Source organism: Amphibalanus amphitrite, unplaced genomic scaffold (genome assembly GCF_019059575.1).
Source record: "Amphibalanus amphitrite isolate SeventyFive unplaced genomic scaffold, NRLGWU_Aamphi_draft 000717F_arrow, whole genome shotgun sequence".
Classification (NCBI taxonomy): Eukaryota; Metazoa; Arthropoda; class Thecostraca; order Balanomorpha; family Balanidae; genus Amphibalanus; species Amphibalanus amphitrite.
In genome coordinates, this window is record NW_024882211.1 from 87961 (window position 1) to 106812 (window position 18852).

The 18852-nt window shown below is 51.3% G+C and overlaps 1 protein-coding gene across 1 annotated transcript in view; it reads left to right on the forward strand.

Annotated features, from left to right (window-relative positions):
• LOC122365134 (fibrillin-1-like) overlaps positions 1–18852 on the forward strand; it is a 248808-nt gene that overhangs the window by 68441 nt on the left and 161515 nt on the right. The window contains exon 7 of the mRNA XM_043336109.1: positions 16896–17033. Within this exon, the coding sequence (XP_043192044.1) occupies positions 16896–17033 (138 nt within the window). The remainder of the gene's footprint in view (positions 1–16895; positions 17034–18852) is intronic.

An 18852-nucleotide genomic window follows, 5' to 3' on the forward strand; every position in this document is an offset into this window, starting at 1 on the left:
AGTGACCCCCCTTTCCACAGCACAGACAAAATGCTTCCGGTCTCTCGGTCACCTTTTGTCTTCTCGGTGAGGCATGCGGACAGTTTCTTCTAAAGTGGCCCGGCTCCCCACAACCGAAGCACCTTGCTTCTCTTCTCTTTCTTTGGCGGTCCATTTCGTCCCTTGAACTCTGCACCTCTCCGATCGCAGCGACGACGCCCAGTACCTCGTCCAGCTTCTCCTGCAGCCTATTAACTTTTTGTTCGAGCTGGTCTGCTGAGTTTGGCGCTTTTGCTACAAGCACCTGATCGGACGGCCTTTCCTCTGCGTCGCTCGAGCCACCGACGGCTCCGATCGCGGCCAGAGCATCCCGAGTCCGACGGAGACATCGCACCTCTTTTACGGCCTCGTCTAAAGTGCTCAAGGGCTTGTCCATCAATTTTGTCTGTAGCCAAGGCTCCTTTAACCCACACAAAAATTGACTCACTATAGCTGACTGTAGGTCGGAGAAAGATTTCTCGGGGTAGGCCCTCTTGGCCAACTCCTGGATTCTGTCGCCGAAATCCTCGAATCGAATGACTCCTGTTTGTCTGATAGCCTGGTTGAGGTCCGAATATGCGTGAATAGTGTTCACGTCTTTCCGAAAGCGTGCGTTTAGAGCTTTCTTGACCTCGGCGTATTGTTTTCGCAGCTTTTCTGGCATTGACGCGCACACGTCCAATGCCTTACCATCTAGGCAAATAAATAACGCTTCGAGCCATTCGCTTTTATCCCCCAGGCCTGCCAATAGCTCAAACCGCTGGATCCAAACATCCCAGCCTTCATCATTACCTCCGTCAAATTTCCTGATCCGGGATGTAAAGCGCAGAAGTTTGTCCGACTGGAATTTCTGGCCTGTCTCTTCTTTCTCATCCATTTCTGTTTTGTGCACCGAGTGACAAGCAGAGTACACCTCTCGCTGCCCCCGCCTCCAGGTAACTTATCGAGTGAGCAGTGGAGTGCACCTCTCACTGACCTCGGCACAGATAAGAATACCAACAAGTCCGCAGCGACGGGTCCCCTAACCAGGATAAGATACTCGGTAGAAGAAGGGAAACGTAGGCTTCTTACCTTCGACCGCGCTAATGTTGTGTTGTCGTCTCCGACGCCAACAGTCCTCAGACTTGCACGCTCCTTTATTGGGTCCGTCTCCGGTCACCGCGTCCAACACACTGACCGCCTCTCGGCGGCGACCCAGCACCGCGCCGGCCGCGCAGGGCCACGCCCCTGACATTCGGCAAGCGGGGCCGCGCCATAAACCACGGGCGTCGCGGTTCCTACGCCCGCGGTCGGGCCCGCGCCACAAGGGTAGAGGAGCCACCGCCTACGCCGCTATAACTAAACTACGCCACATGATAAAAGTGTTATTCTTGTCTTCACCCAAGAAGGTCTTATTGCATACTTTACCTCTCGATCGACGTGTGAAGTTATCGTGTAAGTGTTTGGCCATATTTGAGACCATGTTTGGCCGGAGTCGCGATTCGGCGTATCTCGGCTCACATTATCCGCGCGTTTGCAGTTTTTTTTTTCGGTGGTTTAAAACGGTCAAACATGTGAAATGATGTTGGTCCCATCCTTGTGATAGTCAATGTCACCTTAGGGTGAAGTCAAGTCATTGACCTTTGATGACCTCGGTGCTTTTTTCCGAGTTTAACATGTTTCTAGCATGGGTTCGTTTAGCTGATTTTGAATTTAGTATTTAGCAACTATTTGAACATTTACGAAGTAGTTTTGCTGCCTTCGTATTATGTTACGTAGCTGCCGGAGGTAGTGGACACCTGCTATACGGACGTCCATAAGTATGTACCCCTACTGGTTGACCTGACCTGACCTGACCCGGCCTAAATGCATGAAGACATCATTTATGATCCAAACTAACATGAAATTCGTGATCAGCATCCCAGAAAACCCTGTTACAGCCTTACTTTAGGAGGTTCTGACAGGTCCTGATTTTCCCGTCTTTTGGGTATATGACCTGACCTGGGCGGTATTTCACGGCACGCTGCCAGCCGCTGCCAGCGCTGTTGGCGCTTTTGGTTTCCATGGAGACATCAACAAGCCTATACCTACAACACTACCGAAGGTTGACCTTAGCTCGTGGAATGCGCTGGCAGCGGCTGGCAGCGCGACCGTGAAACACCGCCCTGGAAGGTCAACCAATGACCAAAGACCTTAAAATCGGATATCATCGGCTTCCTCTAGTCACTCACGGGCAACACTTTTGTTTTCTCCGCGAACTCTAGCTTGATCAGGGGCCGAACGGCAGGGGGGTCCAAGTTCCAACCGACACCTCCCAGCCCGCGAAGGCTTCGCCAAGCACCGACCCGGAGCGGGCTAACTGGTCGACAAAAGCAATTTGAAGTGTTTTCAAAGCAATATAAAGGCACGGGTCGGGTGGGCTGCCATTTCTATATATATTTTTTTAGTTGAAAAAAATATCGTTTCAGGGCTGTGACGAAAAATAAGTGGCTTAAATCCGATGAGAAAACAGGATTTAGGGGTACCATAGGTTTGGTTTCTTGCATGAGTTGCCCCCCCCCCCAAACACAAGTCAGGATCCGCCATTGCTAGTACCTCAAAACAGCTAGTGACAAAATCGCTAGCGTCAAAATGCCTTGTGAAGCAAAATAGCCAGTGCTTCAAAACAGCTAGTGACAAAATCGCTAGCGTCGAAATAGCTAGCGAAGAAAAATAGTGGATCAAAAAAAACTACTGGAGGCCAAACGTCAAGCCGCCAAGATAGAAGAGGAAGCCAAGAGTAGACCCGCAGCTTCCGTGAGTTCGCCTCTACCACGCTTAACAAGCCGACTAACATCGGGAGAGTCACGAAGGTGCTACGCAAGATGGAGGGATCGGTGCAGGCGTGCCCCGGCCACGCTCTCCAAGGGGACCGCGGCCTCGCCGTGGAGGACCTAGAGAAGGCGACCTCCTTCGTGCGCACCTACTCCAGAGTTAGCCGGCAGGTCTGTAACAGGAAACGGGACCGCGTCGTAAGACAGGAGCTTAACCAGCTAAGCCGCCTCTCGTGCACCGCGTGCGCGGGTCAGAAAGAAGACGGCGGCTGCTGCGGCCCCTTCACGGAAAACGAGCTGAACAATCAACTGAGGAAGATGAGCGATAAGAAAGCCTCCGGACCAGACAATATCTGTGCCGAGCATCTCAAGCATTTCGGCCCGAGAGCCAAGGCCTTGCTCCTGCGCGTCATCAACCAGTCCTGGTTGCGGGTAGAGGTGCCGGATGACTGGCGGAGAGCCGTCATCGTCCCGAACCCCAAGGCTGGAAAGGACCCCAAGTTAACATCAAGGCGCTACCGACCCATCGCGCTGACGTCACACCTGGCGAAGCTGACGGAGCGAATGGTGTCTGGCTCTGCACGCCTGACCTACCTGACGGAGAGGGAGGAGATGGTCCCATCTGAGTAGGTCGGCTTCCGAAGAGGACGGTCCGCGGAAGAGAACCTGGGAAGGTTGATCCAAACGGTCCAGGACGGATGGAATAAGCCCAAACCGAGAGGGAAGCCGGTGGACGGCGTCACGGCCGAGAAGTTCGTTCTCATGGCATACGACTTCAGCCGCGCCTACGACGTCATCGACCACCGTATGCTTAAGCTGAAACTCCTGCTGTTGCAAATGGTTACGTCAGGGGGGCGTTGGAATACGCTGCAGCCGCTTGGCTGCCGGCGACCCCCCCCCCCAACACACGTGGAGCTTATAGCAAAAGAGCTGCGTGCCGCGGCCCGTGCGTTGACAAGCTGCGCAGCGTCCACGCTCGTCCACACTCTAATGCCGGAGGCCGGGATGGCGGACGCGCGGTCCCGCCGCGTGACTAGCGGCAACAATGGTGGGCCTCGCCGCGTCCCTCCCGGAGGGCGACCCGCTGAGGACAGTGGGTGACATGGTCGTCCCGCGCCGACTCCGTACCACCGAGGGATGGAGAGAGGTGGGGCTTGGAACAGGTGTTGTGCAGACTGCAGTGCGCCAGTGATCGCTCTACCACGATTCGGGCCGGGAGCGGGCGACTTTACCCTGCGCTGTGATGCCAGCGGGGAGGGAATTGGTGCAGTCTTGACTCAAGCATAGGATGGCGTAGAGAAAGTAATCTCTTATGCCAGCCACCGACTCTCTAAGTCACAGTGCAACTACTCAGCTACCAAGCTAGAGCTACTGGTGGGCGTCACATTCGTTCAGCATTTTCGTCATTTTCTCTTGGGAGGAAGGTTTCGTTTGGTGACTGATCAGTGATCAGTGATCACGCTAGTCTCCAATGGCTGATCAATTTTCGCAATCTGAGTGGCATGCTAGCCCGTTGGTTAGAGCGCTTATCTGAGTTTGACTTTTTACTGATCCACCGGCCAAGCTCGGAAAGCACAGTGGCGGACGCCCTGAGTCGCCGACCGGCTGATCGCACTGATGTTGGGACGCAGACAGACTTTCCGGAGATGGCTCATTGTAAGCGGGTGTCCGCCAAGTTAGGGGAACAGACTGAGCCCCCTCCGACAGAGACTCCAGCGATGGGTGTGCGCGAGTCCAGAGTCCCCGTCGTCTGACCCTCCGATGAGTACGCGCGAGTCCGCTGAGTCATGGTCGACGGGGTTCATCCGCAGTGAGCAGGGCAAAGACCCGGCCATAGCGGATATCACTAGTTGTTTAACCGCTGGTAGGCGCCCCAACAGGCGTTACCTGTCTCCGGCGGCGCGAGTGCTGCTCCGTCAGTGGGACCGTTTGAAGGTGGTGGATGGGGTGCTGTATCGCCTCTGTAGGCAGAGGCCTGGCCAGGACGCGCTTCAGCTCGTCATTCCTGATGGTCTTGTAGCTGGGGTGTTGACGTCACTTCATGCAGGGCCTACTGGAGGTCACTTCGGACCCGAGAAATGGACTGAGCAAGCTCGTTTGCGCATTTGGTGGCCTCGTCTTGCACCGGCAGTCCGCGAGTTTTGTCAGAAGTGTGACCGATGCACTTCTCGTGCTAGTCCACGACCGAAATATAGGGCGAGGATGGGTGAATTGCGGTCCGAAGAGCCATTTGAGACCATCGCGATCGACTTTTTGAGTGGCTTGCCGGCGACGGAACGCGGTAATAAGCACTTGCTTGTTGTCACTGATCATTTCACTCGGTGGGTTGAATGCTTCCCGTCATCGACATGAAAGCAGGCACGGTGGGTGATGTGCTGGCGTACGAGTTTATTGCCAGGTTCGGGTGCCCGAGACGCGTTCACAGTGACTGCGCGGCTAATTTCCAGAGTGACATCACCTCAGAGATGTGTCGCCTCCTCGGCATTCAGCGATCTAGGATTTCCCCGTATCACCCTGAAGGCAACTCTTAAGTGCGAGCGGATGATGCGCATTGCGCACAGTCCTCGACATGTTGTCGAAGTACTTAGACGAGAATCACGATGAATGAGACCTGCATATCCCGCTCCTGATGATGGGGTATCGCTCCCAGGTGCACTCTAGTTTGGGTAACTCGCCGTATTTTCTGAAGTTCGACCGCGAGCCGCGGCTGCCTGCTGTCAGTTTTGCGGCGCCGCAAGCGTGCCGAAACCGCACTGTCGCGCAGTATGTGGACCGCTTGTGCGAGAGCTTGAAAGTCGCTCACAAATTTGCACTTCAGACCTCAGACACGCGGCACCGTCGAAACAAAACATTGTATGACCAGACGCCCAACGAATTCACGTTCGTTCCTGGTGATACTGTCCTTCTGTACCGCAGCGTAGTTCCAAAGGGACAGTATTATAAATTATCAGGCCATGGAAGCGAGCTGTCATCAAGGCCAAACTCGGAGAGGTCAACTACAGGGTTCGCCTAGAGGGGACACGCAAGAACCTGGTGGTACACCACAATCGCCTCAAACCTACACTTCCTGTGGCAACTAGTGATCACAACACCGGTGTCACTGCCGGCGATATCCAGCCTCGCTCGCAGGTCTCATCTGCTGTGCGTAAGAGCGACGGAGGTGGTAATCTGGCGGAGGCGTTTGGACGGTATGCCGTCCGTCCGGCACGCAGCGCTGGCGTGGTGCCCCGTAGTCCCGATTCGGTGGTCATCGACATCGAGGGACCTGGTGCCGCGTGTCTGAGGTCTGAAGTGCAAACTTGTGAGCGACTTTCAAGCTCTCGCACAAGCGGTCCGCGGGCGGGCGGACGGGGTGCGCCGAGCTGCGACCGGCAGAACTGTTGGGACCGCGGCGCCGGTCGGACGGGCCGGGTGCGCGGCCGGCTCACTTGATTAGGGCTTTGCTCGATATTGGTTACTCGTCTTGCCCCTTGATTTGCTTTCGTTTATCTCATTCTCTCTTACAGTATATCTGGGTCCAGGTTAACTTCTTTCTTCCTTCGCGATAATCCCACCGCTGCCACCAAAATGTAGCGTTTGTTTATTGCGAAGGATGAAAGGAGTGAACCTGGACCCAGATATACATATTGCAAGAGAGAATGAGATTAACGAGAGCAAATCAAGGGGCAAGACGAGTAGGGGAGAGTGGGGTAATTTGGCCGCTTTTTTTTAGAAAACGATGTAACTTAAAATTGACGACACATTTCTGCATTTTCTCAACGCTGGCAGGTGTCGCATTCAGTTTACTTTACTGGACAGTGAACTTGAAATGATAGAGTAATTACCTATATTGAAATTGTGACGTATTACAAAGGTCTGCAAGGCGGCCAAATTGCCCCACTAGCAGGGTTATTTGGCCGGGGGTGTGGGGCAATTTGGCCGGTGTTAGTTTGCGGTGGGGATTTTCTGTTATATTGCGAGTCAGCTTCAGATTCAGCAATGACGTGTGTCCTATGACGCATTTACCACATTTTGGAGGTTGACTCATGGGGTCAAAGGGGTCAAAATAGCCAAATTAGCGGCTCTAGATGCGAAGACAGTTTTTTACGAATAACTTTTGAAGTAATCAAGCGAGGCCAAAACTTCGAGACTCGAGTACCATCGTAATTCTCTCGTCATTCCGCATCGAAACATATATGTGTTGACCTCGAGAAGTCAAGGTCAAAGGTTGACCTCAGGTCACGTTACCTCAGGTCGCTTGACCTGAAGGTCACGTGATTTCAAGGTCATCATGCATATCATTCGATGCGCCTTGGCGAGCTGAGCAGAATGAGACCATTTGTGCGGCTGTACCATTTTTATGTAAGGATTTATAAGCAAAAAACGTTTGGTAACCTTTGATGACGTCACATGCTCTTACAGTTGACCAATCGGAAGTAAGGCATCAAAGTAGTCAAAGTTGGTCATGAATCATGTCATTTAGGGTACAATTGACCATGAAAACTCGGCCGTCCCAGCATAGTGACCATGAGCGCACCGGCCAAGTTGCCCCGCTAGTCCCGGCCAAATTACCCCATATTGCCATTCTGAAAATTTTTGTGTATAAAGTCACTCATCATGGCTATACGGAATTAGATGGAATTGCTCTTGGAACCGCTGAACACCCCCAAGAATGGCGCTATAATGTCTGAATTCGTTTTTAGCCCAAATACTACATGTTTTACAACTTTGTAAACAGAAGTAAAAGTTACCATTTTCTAATGAAATTAACGTTTTATTAATTTTGAATAAAACTACGAGGGGCAAAGTTTTGAAATTTGTCCTCCAGTTATTTCTACCCAAAACAAATGAATAGAGACTAGAGTTATTTCACTCACTTTTATTAGACATCGTACAGGTGCAGTGGGGGCGGCCAATTTACACCACCGGCCAAATTACCCCACTCTCCCCTAACCAATATTGAGCAAATCCCTAATCAAGTGAGCCGGCCGCGCACCCGGGCCGTCCGACCGGCGCGGCGCGGCGGTCCCCAACAGTTCTGCCGGTCGCAGCTCGGCACACCCCGTCCGCCCGCCCGCGCCTGGTCACGTGACCGGTCGGCGGCCTCGGGCGATGACCGCTCAGTGCAGTGGTCGGCCGGCCGGTGGACCCCCAGCCGGCCGGCCGTGCGGCCAGCGACGCAAAACAATAAAGGCCGAGCGACACTATGGAAAGTCCAGGAAATTACGTGCGTGATCTGCGAGTTTGTGGGTTTTGCAGAAAATCGGTACGCAGGTCAAGTTCAGCTGATAGGAAATGTTATATAGTGCACCCGAAGAGGCGGCTTAAATAAGCCGCGAGAAACTTCATCACGCGCTATGATAAATTCTAGAAGAAAAAAGCTAAAGATACATTCGAGCGGCTCGGTCAACTTTAACTTGAGCTTTAACCGATAACCTAACGTAGCGTTCTCATTCGGTATGTTTTGTCTCTGCTTGATATATCGCGATAATATATAATATCTGTTTCTAGCCTTATCTTCCCCGTTCCGAGATAACGACCGATAACCAAACATGGCGCAGCCGACAGGATCGGGACAGGAAGATATTGCTTCAGCCTTCAAAGATGGCAGAACTTCTGCAACAGCAAGCAGCTGCCGCACAGCAGAGAGAAGAGAGACTCGCTGCTATGATAGCCCAGCTTCTAGAAAAAGACGCTCGCACCAGCAGCGACACAGCTCAAGCAACAAGCGGTGATACATCGGAGACGACTCGAACGAGACCGGCCGACACAGATGGCCGAAAATACAGCGTAGCTCCAGGCACCATACCCGTCCCTAGACTCTGCGGTACAGCTAACCTTCGAGACTTCGCAACATGGAAAGAAAAATATGAAGGATATCCCTCGCCCTGGCAGGGCATTTTTCATAACACGGCCTAGCAGGGGGGGGGGTCGATGCGACCCCCCTCGCGATTGGCTCCTATGGCACCTAGAAACACCAAATTTGGTAGGTAGGTGGGCCCCCTGGAGTTCTCGCCCCTGTGCAAATTTGGTTGCTCTAGGTCAATATTTAGGGGGGTTTTGGGGGGTATAAATGTAAAAATTTCGCAAAAAACAGGTCAAAAGTTTTTTCGCTTATAACTTTTGATCTAATTAAGATAGCGCAAAAAGAAAAGCACCAGTGAACTCAGCACGTCAAGGCGCGTCGAATGATATACTTTTTAGCCTGCTTAAGTGTACTTAAAGTTTTTCTTAAATTTTAAGTAAACTTAAATTAATAAATTAAGTTCAAGTTAACCAAATTGCATAATATCGCATATCATTCGATTTGGCTGATCACTAGGAACACAATGATATCATTTTTTAAGCTCTAGCGTCATTATGTGCCAAGTTATTGGCAAAAACGTCATTTGACCTCAGTTGACCTCATTTGACCTGACCCATGGATAAGTACACCAAAAAAAGAAGCACCAAGTGACCTGCTGTTAAGTACTGTGGTTTCAAAGCACAAAAGTGATAGAACGAAGCGGAAAGCTTCAGTATTTTCCGAATTTAGTATTTTCCCATAGGCTTAACATTACGACGTAATGACCTCTAACTGACCTCAGGTCAGTGACCTCAAAAAACCCGAACTATATGTTATACAACTCGGTGAACTTAGCACATCCTGAAAGTTTGAAGGAAATCAGTCGAAAACTGTGAGTTGGACAGGTGCAAAAAGAAAATTGAAATTTGACCATGACCTTGTACCGGTTTTTCTGACCTGGTGACCTGACCCAAGGTCACCCGGACCTGAAATTTTCAGGTCATATTTAAAAAGGTTGCGCCATAGGCTGTGCCAAATTTGGCGGCGCTGCGCGCCGCCGTTTTTACGCTATCTTCGAAAAACCTTAGGGGGGGGTCGCATCGACCCCCCCCCCTATATTGATATGCTAAGCTCACTGGCATAGAAAAACTGCCTTACGAAGAGCAAAAAGCAGTGTCCTACACTTTACTAGACGATGAATGGCTCAGAATAGTTAAGTTCGGCCTAAATAACGGCACAGCCACGGGAACCGGAGAAGGTGACACAATCTCGAAGCTCATCAACGAAATGGAGGCTCATCTTCGGCGTCAGAGAAACGTCATCCTAGATCGCCGGGATTTCTATCTGCGTCGACAGGAGCCAGGTGAGCGATTCGACGATTTCTTCATGTCTCTGAAGGAGATCGCTCAGTTCTGCGACTTTTGCGACAGTTGCACGGAAGACAGGTTCCGGGATCGAATCCTAACAGGGCTGGGAGACGAGGAAACAATTCGCCTCCTTCTGAGCGAGAAAGATTTGAGCCTGCAAAAGACCTTGGACATCTGTCGCGCCCGAGAGAATGCTGCGCATGATTCCCTAGCGCTCATGTCTCACCGCACAGAAATCCAGACCGTCAGACAAGCTCACAATTGCCACAAGAGCAAAGAGTCTGTCAGAGCCTGTAGCTATTGTGGCGGATCATGGCATGAGAGCCTATCCAAGTGCCCTGCACGAAAAGCCAAGTGCGAAAATTGTGAGCGAGTGGGGCATTACACTGCTGTGTGTCGTAGAGCGTCGCGCAGTGGAGAAACGGTAAAGACGCAGTCAAACGGCCGTACTCGCAGACGATCTCTCAGTCGTAAACCAGAATCGGAGTCTCAGAAGCGTAACGTGCAGCACGTTACCATAGCTGACGTGACACGCAGCCCGGCGGCGCTGCTGAAAACACCGCAGATTACTGTCGGCGTGAAAGTTGCCGACGGGGGCGGCACTCTCCGATGGACTCCGGACACTGGGGCTGAAGTCAGCGTCATCGGCGAGCGAGAAGCCAAGAGCATCAGTGTGGATGTAACTCGCCTAACACCGCTGAACGAAAAACTATATGCGGCTGGAGGAGGACAGCTAGATTCAGCTGGAACATTCTCATGTGAGCTGCATCTCGGAGATAGGCAAGTCACTACCGAAGTCGTGGTCTTAAACAGATTCGATGGAGCACTGCTTTCGTGGACTGAATGCATCGGACTGGGGATACTTCCCCCGGACTTCCCACGCCAGATCAAGTCAACTGAGTACGCGGCAAGTGGACAGACACAGTCAGCCCGCGGAGCCCGCCGTGACACCAGCCGGCGGCGCTCACGCTCGCTAACTTCAGAACTTCAGAATCAGAAAGATGAAACTGCGGTGTCTACGGTGCTGACCCGGTCGGGCGGAGGAAATACACTCCCTACCTGGGTTCTAGAGCGCGCTCCTACGGAACATGAGCGCAACAGTCACGCGGAAAGTCTAAAAGAAGCATTCAATAGCGTGTTCGAAGACGGAACTTTGCGAAAGATGGCCGGACCACCAATGCGAATCCAGTTGAAAGAGGACGTGAAGCCGGTCGCGACAACTGCGGCTAGAGCCATACCGTACGCCTGGCGCGACGACATCAAGAATCAGCTGGATGATCTCGCACGTCAGGGCATCATCGTGCCGGTCAGCGAGCCCACCGAGTGGTGCCACCCCATGACGCCTGTGGTCAAAACTATATCCGACGGAACGCAAAAAGTGAGACTGTGCGTCGACCTGACACGACTCAATGAGCACGTCCGCCGTCCGGCTTACCCTATGAAGACGCCTCACGATGTGGTGTCAGCCATCGGAACAGGGGCCAAGTACTTCACGAAGCTGGACGCAAAAAGTGGATATTTCCAGATTCCGCTCCATGAAGACGATCAGCATCTGACGTGCTTCATTACACCGTGGGGCCGGTACATGTTCACGCGCGCAGTCATGGGTCTGTCGTCTTCGGGCGATGAATACAACCAGCGAGGCGATCAAGCACTGGCAGGGCTGCAAAATACCTGCAAGATCGTGGACGATATTCTCATCTACTCGGAGGACTACAGCAGTCATCTGAAGCAAGTTCAAGACGTGCTCAGGAGATGCGAGGAACACGGAATCACGCTGAACGTTGATAAGATGGCGTTCGCCCAAGCAGAGATCGAATACTGCGGCTACACCGTCGGAGAGCACGGGTTCAAACCCGACGAAAGGAAAATACGAGCGATAGCTGAGTTCCCCGCTCCAGCCACACTCACATACTTGAGAAGCTTCCTCGGGCTGGTAAATCAACTGGGTGAATTCTCGGCTGACATCGCGAGAGCAGCCGCACCACTGCGCGACCTCCTAAAGCCGAGTAACGTCTGGACCTGGACTGAAGTTCACCAGAATGCGTTCAATGACGTCAAAAAGGCGCTGACGTCACCGCCGATACTCGCGTTCTTCGATCCGGCACTCCCCACTGTACTTCAGACCGACGCATCCCGCCTGCATGGACTGGGATTCGCGCTGATGCAGAAACACGGAGATCGGTGGCGGCTCGTGCAGTGCGGGTCAAGATTTCTGACGGACACAGAGAGCCGTTACAGCGTCATCGAACTTGAGATGCTGGCGCTCGTGTGGAGCGTGCGTAAGTGCAGAACATATCTGGCTGGCCTCACATTCGAAGCCGTGTTGGATCATCGCCCACTGATCCCAATCCTGAACAACAAGCTGCTGGCGGACATCGAAAACCCGAGGCTCCAGCGCCTCAGGCACGCGCTGATGGCCTACAGCTTCACAGCCTCGTGGAGGAGTGGTAGCAAACACTGCGTACCGGACGCACTGTCTCGTGCTCCAGTCGACGAGCCATCTACAGACGATGCAGAGGCAGAAAAGGACCTCAACAGCTACGTCAGAGCCGTCGTCGTCGGCGCGGTAGCGCACGTCACTGACGAGCACGGCCCGACGCGGTCGCAAGAGAGGTCACCAGATCTGATGTTGACAAGAATCAGAGATGCAGGGAGTTTGGATGATGAATATGTCAGCCTGCGGGCGGCAGTAGAAGAGGGAGTTCCCTCCGAGAAGACGGACCTACCGACTTAGCTCCGTCCGTACTGGCCCTACCGTGATCAGCTATCTGTAGACGGAGATGTACTGCTCATGGGCGCGAGGCTGGTCATCCCTGCTTCACTGCGTCGAGACGTCCTGGCAGAGCTACATGCCAGCCATCAAGGCATCGACAAGACAAAACGGCGCGGTCGCCAGTCAGTCTTCTGGCCTAGTCTGAACAATGACATCGAGAACACCGTGAGAACATGCCGTCCATGCCGCGAGAATCTCCCCAGCCAGAGGAAAGAACCTCTGATGGATGACCCGGCACCAAAACGCGTGTTCGAGAGCGTCTCAGCTGACTTCTTCACCGCGGCTGGCAAGCCATTCTTGGTGTATGTCGACCGCCTGTCCGGCTGGCCGGTCATTGCTACATTCTCACGTGATGCCACAGCCCGTGATCTAGTGACGACGCTTCGAAAGATATTCGCTTCGACTGGAGTGCCGAACGTGTTGCGCACGGATGGGGGCCCCAGTTCAGTGCAAAGATCACCAGAGACTTCATGAAGAGATGGCAGATCGATCACCGGATGTCGACGCCGTACTATCCACAGTCCAACGGGCACGCCGAAGCAGCGGTCAAGTCGGCAAAGAGACTCATTCTCAAGACCACTCAGAACGGGAACACGGACTCGGATGAGTTCGCAAAAGGACTACTAGAACTGCGCAATACGCCGAGGGCAGACGGGCGCTCACCCGCTCAGGTCCTGTTTGGTCACCCCCTCAGATCCGCAGTTCCGGCACACTATCGTGCTTTCGCCCCAGAGTGGCAGAAATCAGTAGCTGAGTGCGATGAAACGGCGCAAGAACTCAGGTCAGCGACCCGAGAGAGGTACGACGCGTCTGCAGGGTCGTTTTGCGCGTTGAAGACAGGAAACTATGTGGACGTACAGGACCCCATTTCGTGTCTCTGGACCCGAACCGTTATTGTCGTCGCCGTCGGTCGCCGGAGGGACTACCTGGTTAAACTGCCAAGTGGTCGGATCATGTGGAGAAACCGCAGGTTCCTGAGGCTGCATCATCCTCACACCCCGGTTCAGCGACCGGAGGGACCGGGGGTGGTGGACGATAACCCTAATGTGGCGCACGGACCGCGCGTAAGGTTCGCAGATGAAGCGTCCGTACGCCTGCCTGCGCCCCCACGGCGGAGCAACCGTACTATGAGGCCTCCAGAACGGCTACAGGTCGACCCGAGGAGGCGTACCTACCGCCGAGACCGCTCAACTTGAGGGGAGGTGTTATATAGTGCACCCGAAGAGGCGGCTTAAATAAGCCGCGAGAAACTTCATCACGCGCTGTGATAAATTCTAGAAGAAAAAAGCTAAAGATACATTCGAGCGGCTCGGTCAACTTTAACTTGAGCTTTAACCGATAACCTAACGTAGCGTTCTCATTCGGTATGTTTTGTCTCTGCTTGATATATCACGATAATATATAATATCTGTTTCTAGCCTTATCTTCCCCGTTCCGAGATAACGACCGATAACTAAACAGGAAATACACAGGATCGGCTACACTGGGGTCACGCAGATTCAGTCAAGGAAATCCCGGACGGGACACCTATGAAACTATAACGGGCGTCTCCATGCGAAAAAGGGGCGCCTTGGTAGCGAGAGAGTCGTTTGTGAAACGTTTCTCACGGGTGGTGCGCCGTCCGCAGCAGGTACTGAAAAGAGGACGGAGAGGACGGGCACGAAGGCGCCCGTAAAAAATGGTGCGGACTTTCCGCAGTGTCCGCTTAGGTGGTTACGCCCGTGCAGTTTTACTAGAACGTTTGGCAGCACGCGGTGGTATATGCAGCTTTGCGCGCAACAAGTGCCGCTCTTTCAAATAAAGTCCCTAGGAACCGCGGAGATCCTAAAAAAGTAAACAAAAGTAAAAGTCTAATATCTTGAAAATCGGTGAATACTTTTCGATGAAATTTGGTAGATATTCGTTTTCGCTCTTACTGAACCGAGCGACATCACTTTCATGCCAATTCATAAACTTTTTGGAAGGTGGGAGGGTGCCTTTAACCAAAAGCATTTGTGTTCAGAAATGTTGAAAGGCGCGCCGGTACTTTCCGGATACCCTGGATGTTCCTATAGTTCGTTGACACATTTCCCATGTCAATAAAGCATGCAAGAACCCGCCAAAAAGTTTATATGTATAATGTTTATGCCTATGCAATATACCGGGTGGAAAGATAAAAAGATACCACATTTGTTTTGCTTCTGACGGATGCAAATTCTGATTAACCCGCGCACCGACTTATTAATTATTTATTAATCTGCGCCAACTTCGCACCGACGGGGGGGGGGGGCGGATGACCGCCTCCCCTGAGATCTCAAGAACGAAGCAAGATAGCGACAAGCGGTAAACGGCATCGGATACGCACGGCCAAGATCTACAATTTTTACTAAGGTCATTTTCAGGTCAGGTCAAAGATGACGTCACAGGGGTCGAAAAAGTCAAAATGGCGGCGCTAGATATGGAGAGAGTTTTTCTCGAATAACTTTCGAATTAGTCAAGATAGGAACAAACTAAGGGCATCATCGTGATCCTCTCGTCAATCCGCATCGAATGATATATATGTTGACCTCGAAAGGTCAAGGTCAAAGGTTGACCTCAGGTCACGTGACCTCGAGGTCATCATGTATATCATTCGATGCGTCTTGACGAGCTGAACACAATGAGACCATCCACGCGTCTGTATCTTGTTCCTGTACGGAGTTATTGGCCAAAAACCTTTGGTGACCTTTGATGACGTCACATGACCTCACAGCTGCCCAACAGCAAAACAGATTTCAAGGTAGTGAAGGTTGATCGTATATGAAGTCATGTATGGTATATGGGGCCATTCCGACCCGTTTTAGTGGTAAAAACAGGGAGTTGATTTTTCCCCCATTGACTTATAATGGGGAGGTCGCGAAATTGACCTGACCTTAGGTCACCGATATCAAAATTCCGAGATAAACAAATTGTAGCTACTAATGACCTAATAATATCCTGCGACTTTCAAAGGCCTCCGACATCTACTGTAGCTCTGGCACGGTGACAAAGTTGCAAAAAGGTGACTTGAGGTTGGGTCATTCAAAGTGACCTGGTGACCTGACCTTAAAAGGTAGGAGGTTCAAACTTGCACACCATGTGTAAAATTGATAAGGTTATAGTCATACCAAATTTCGCGGCGCTACGCGCCGCGGTTTTCCCGCTATTCGCGAAAAACCTCAGGGGGGGGGGGCGGATATCCGCCCCCCGTCGGTGCGCGGGTTAAGCGAGCGAATTTAAATGTTATTCGAAAGAGGAACCATGGGGGATTATGCTGGAAAAACTTTTGAGTGTAATGGGGTCAAAAGTTGAAGTTTGTAGATGTCTACTTGTCTGTGAAGTCTATAGTGGAGAAGCAGCGTCGCTATCGAGTTTACTTTCAGTGAAGGTACACGCCCACGCGAAAAACAATTCTTCTACTGTGTAAGGCTTTTTGGAAGGAAGGCTCAGCTCTAAACCAGAGCCAGGGTCACAATGGTCGACGAAAATCAAAAGGCAATACAGAGGACGTTGAGAGTCAAGGCTACTATTGAGCGTAACCCTTCAAAATCGATTAGGAAGGTCACTGAATATGCTAGAGCACCCACTTTTTCTTGCGCGGGTTGCCTGGAAGGAAAAGTGTACCGGAATGTCCCTCAAAACCTGCTGAAGCATATCAAACAAGCAGTCAAGCAAGGTATACGAAAGATCTCAGCAAAGACAAACTATTAAGCCGTTCGTGAAGTGGAAAAACGTATCAGCGTCTGCCTGGCGAAAAACAGAGCTGTTTTCGAACACGTGCTGTAATCGGGCACCTGGGTCAAACATATATGAAAATGGTATCAGTAAAATCTCCCAGGTTTTGTGTTTAAAATGAAGTCATGCAGAGCCGTGTATGTTATGTGGTGTTGAAGACAAGTTATTCACAAATAAAATATGGTACCTTTTTCTTTCCACCCTGTAGGTACTACACATTGCTGCATGTTTTAACAACCTATTCGGCATGTGGGGGGCCTAGCCCTTTGTCATAGCCCCAAAAAGTGTTTCTCCCTCATCAGCTGTGGGAGGCTGGTAAAAAGTTTATTGATTTCGAACTATTGCTGGAAAATCGTGTGTCCCCCTCTGTGGTGTGGCGGCATGTGGCCTGTGACGGCGCTCCCCAGAACCGCCTCTGTCAGACCTGCGCGTGCCCCTGCGGTCAGATGTGGACGAGTGTCGGGACCCTGGCTCGTGCGGAGACATGGCCTGCGAGAACTCGATCGGCAGCTTCCAGTGCGTTCCACGCCGGATGACCTGTCCTTCCGGCTTCGTCTTCAGCCCCGGCGTGCAGACTTGTGTCGGTAAGCGGGTACACAACGCCGGCCAGCACTGCAGACTTGTGTCGGTAAGCGGGTACACAACGCCGGCCAGCACTGCAGACTTGTGTCGGTAAGCGGGTACACAACGCCGGCCAGCACTGCAGACTTGTGTCGGTAAGCGGGCACACAAAACAACGTATGATGCTGGGTTTGTGTCTTTCTAAGGGTGGACTGAAATATGTACATGTGATTTTACCTTACATATTGAACGACCTAGTAAAATGCAATGCTCAGTGCTCTCCGCTGTAGCTCCGCACTGACATTTGGAAGTTTCCGTTTTTCCTAACTTGTTTCTATGCTCGTTCAGATCTGATGCGTTTAGCCTTATTCGGGTACGTAAAATGTTGCCGAGTTTTGAACCAATAGTTCGATAAAGGTGGTCACTTTGGTTGTGGACCTGTGGTTGTACCATGCCAGGCTCTTCTTGAATAACTTGCTGCTGTTTTCATTTATCATGGAGATGGGTAGCTCGTTCCAAATTCTTGTGGTTTTAGGAATGAGCGACCTTGCATGAGATGCTGTTCGAGCTCTTGGTAAAGGAAGCTCGTGATTGTGGGTGGAACGCAGGACTACAAGTCGTTTCTGGTGGTTGGCTCTGGAATAATGCCGCTGATGCAATTTGGAAAAACATCGTTAGTTTTGAGCCTGTGGTGAAGCTGGAGTCTGTGGATGCGGCGTCTGACCCCCAGTGTTGACCAGCCTAGCTCTACATATAAGCAGGCCGGCAGCTGGCATACGGCGTGGTGTTGATGTATGTGGCGCGCGGCCCTGTTTTGAGCCTTCTCAAGCCGCGACCCCATACTGTGAGATGGGAGTCAAATACGGTGTCGCAGTAATCCAGGTGTGGTTGTACGTAAATTTGATACATATGGAACAAAATTGAACGTAGAACTACATGAGCAATTGAATAAAGTGGGCTTAACGTGCGATTGAACTTTAACAGGATGCTATTTACATGTGCCTTAACTATAGTTAGTTTTTCTTAAGTTTGCCCCTCACTGTAAACGTCTTTTTGAACACAGCACGAGAATTGCTAGCTGAATTACTTAGAAAACTGGTTGGCGCACATTGATTTGACAGACGATCAATTTGATCAAATTTATTTACTTTTTCACAGACTCGTAGCTCGTAGTTGCCAATACCTACAGCCCCACAGGGATAGACGACTTCTCAGGAATTATGTCTGAACTAATAAATAAATTGCACGGCGCTTAACATAACGTTAAATCGTCGGTGTTCAAAGCTTATTTTGAAAATATTATTCATATCTACAATACAATGTGCGCCAACCAGTTTTCTCAGTAATTCAGCTAGCAATGCTCGTGCTGTGTTCAAAAAGACGTTTACAGTGAGGGGCAAACTTAAGAAAAACGAACTATAGGTGTGTAGTTAATTTTGACCGTTTACCGCAACTTCATATTTAATCTGAAGGAATACATATTTTTGTTAGTGACACCTTAACCACTGGCAATAGTAATTCGCGCGTGTTTGAATCCTTTTTCAATTTTCTTCTGAGCGGTGACATATTTAACGATACTTATCCCGCACGATAGACAGTGTTGACAATTGCTTCATGTGCAAAGGTAGAAAATTATCAGATGTCAATTGCAAAAGTGTTGACAATTGCTTCATGTGCAAAGGTAGAAAATTATCAGATGATTTGTTAAACGTCTAAACGGTTAACCCGCGAGTTGCTGGGGAGGGGCGTTTAACGCCCCCACTTTTTTCGCCGGGCCATAGCATAAAAACGGTGCGCCGCAGGCGCGCCAAATTTTGGGTACCTCTAGGGAATTGATTAAAG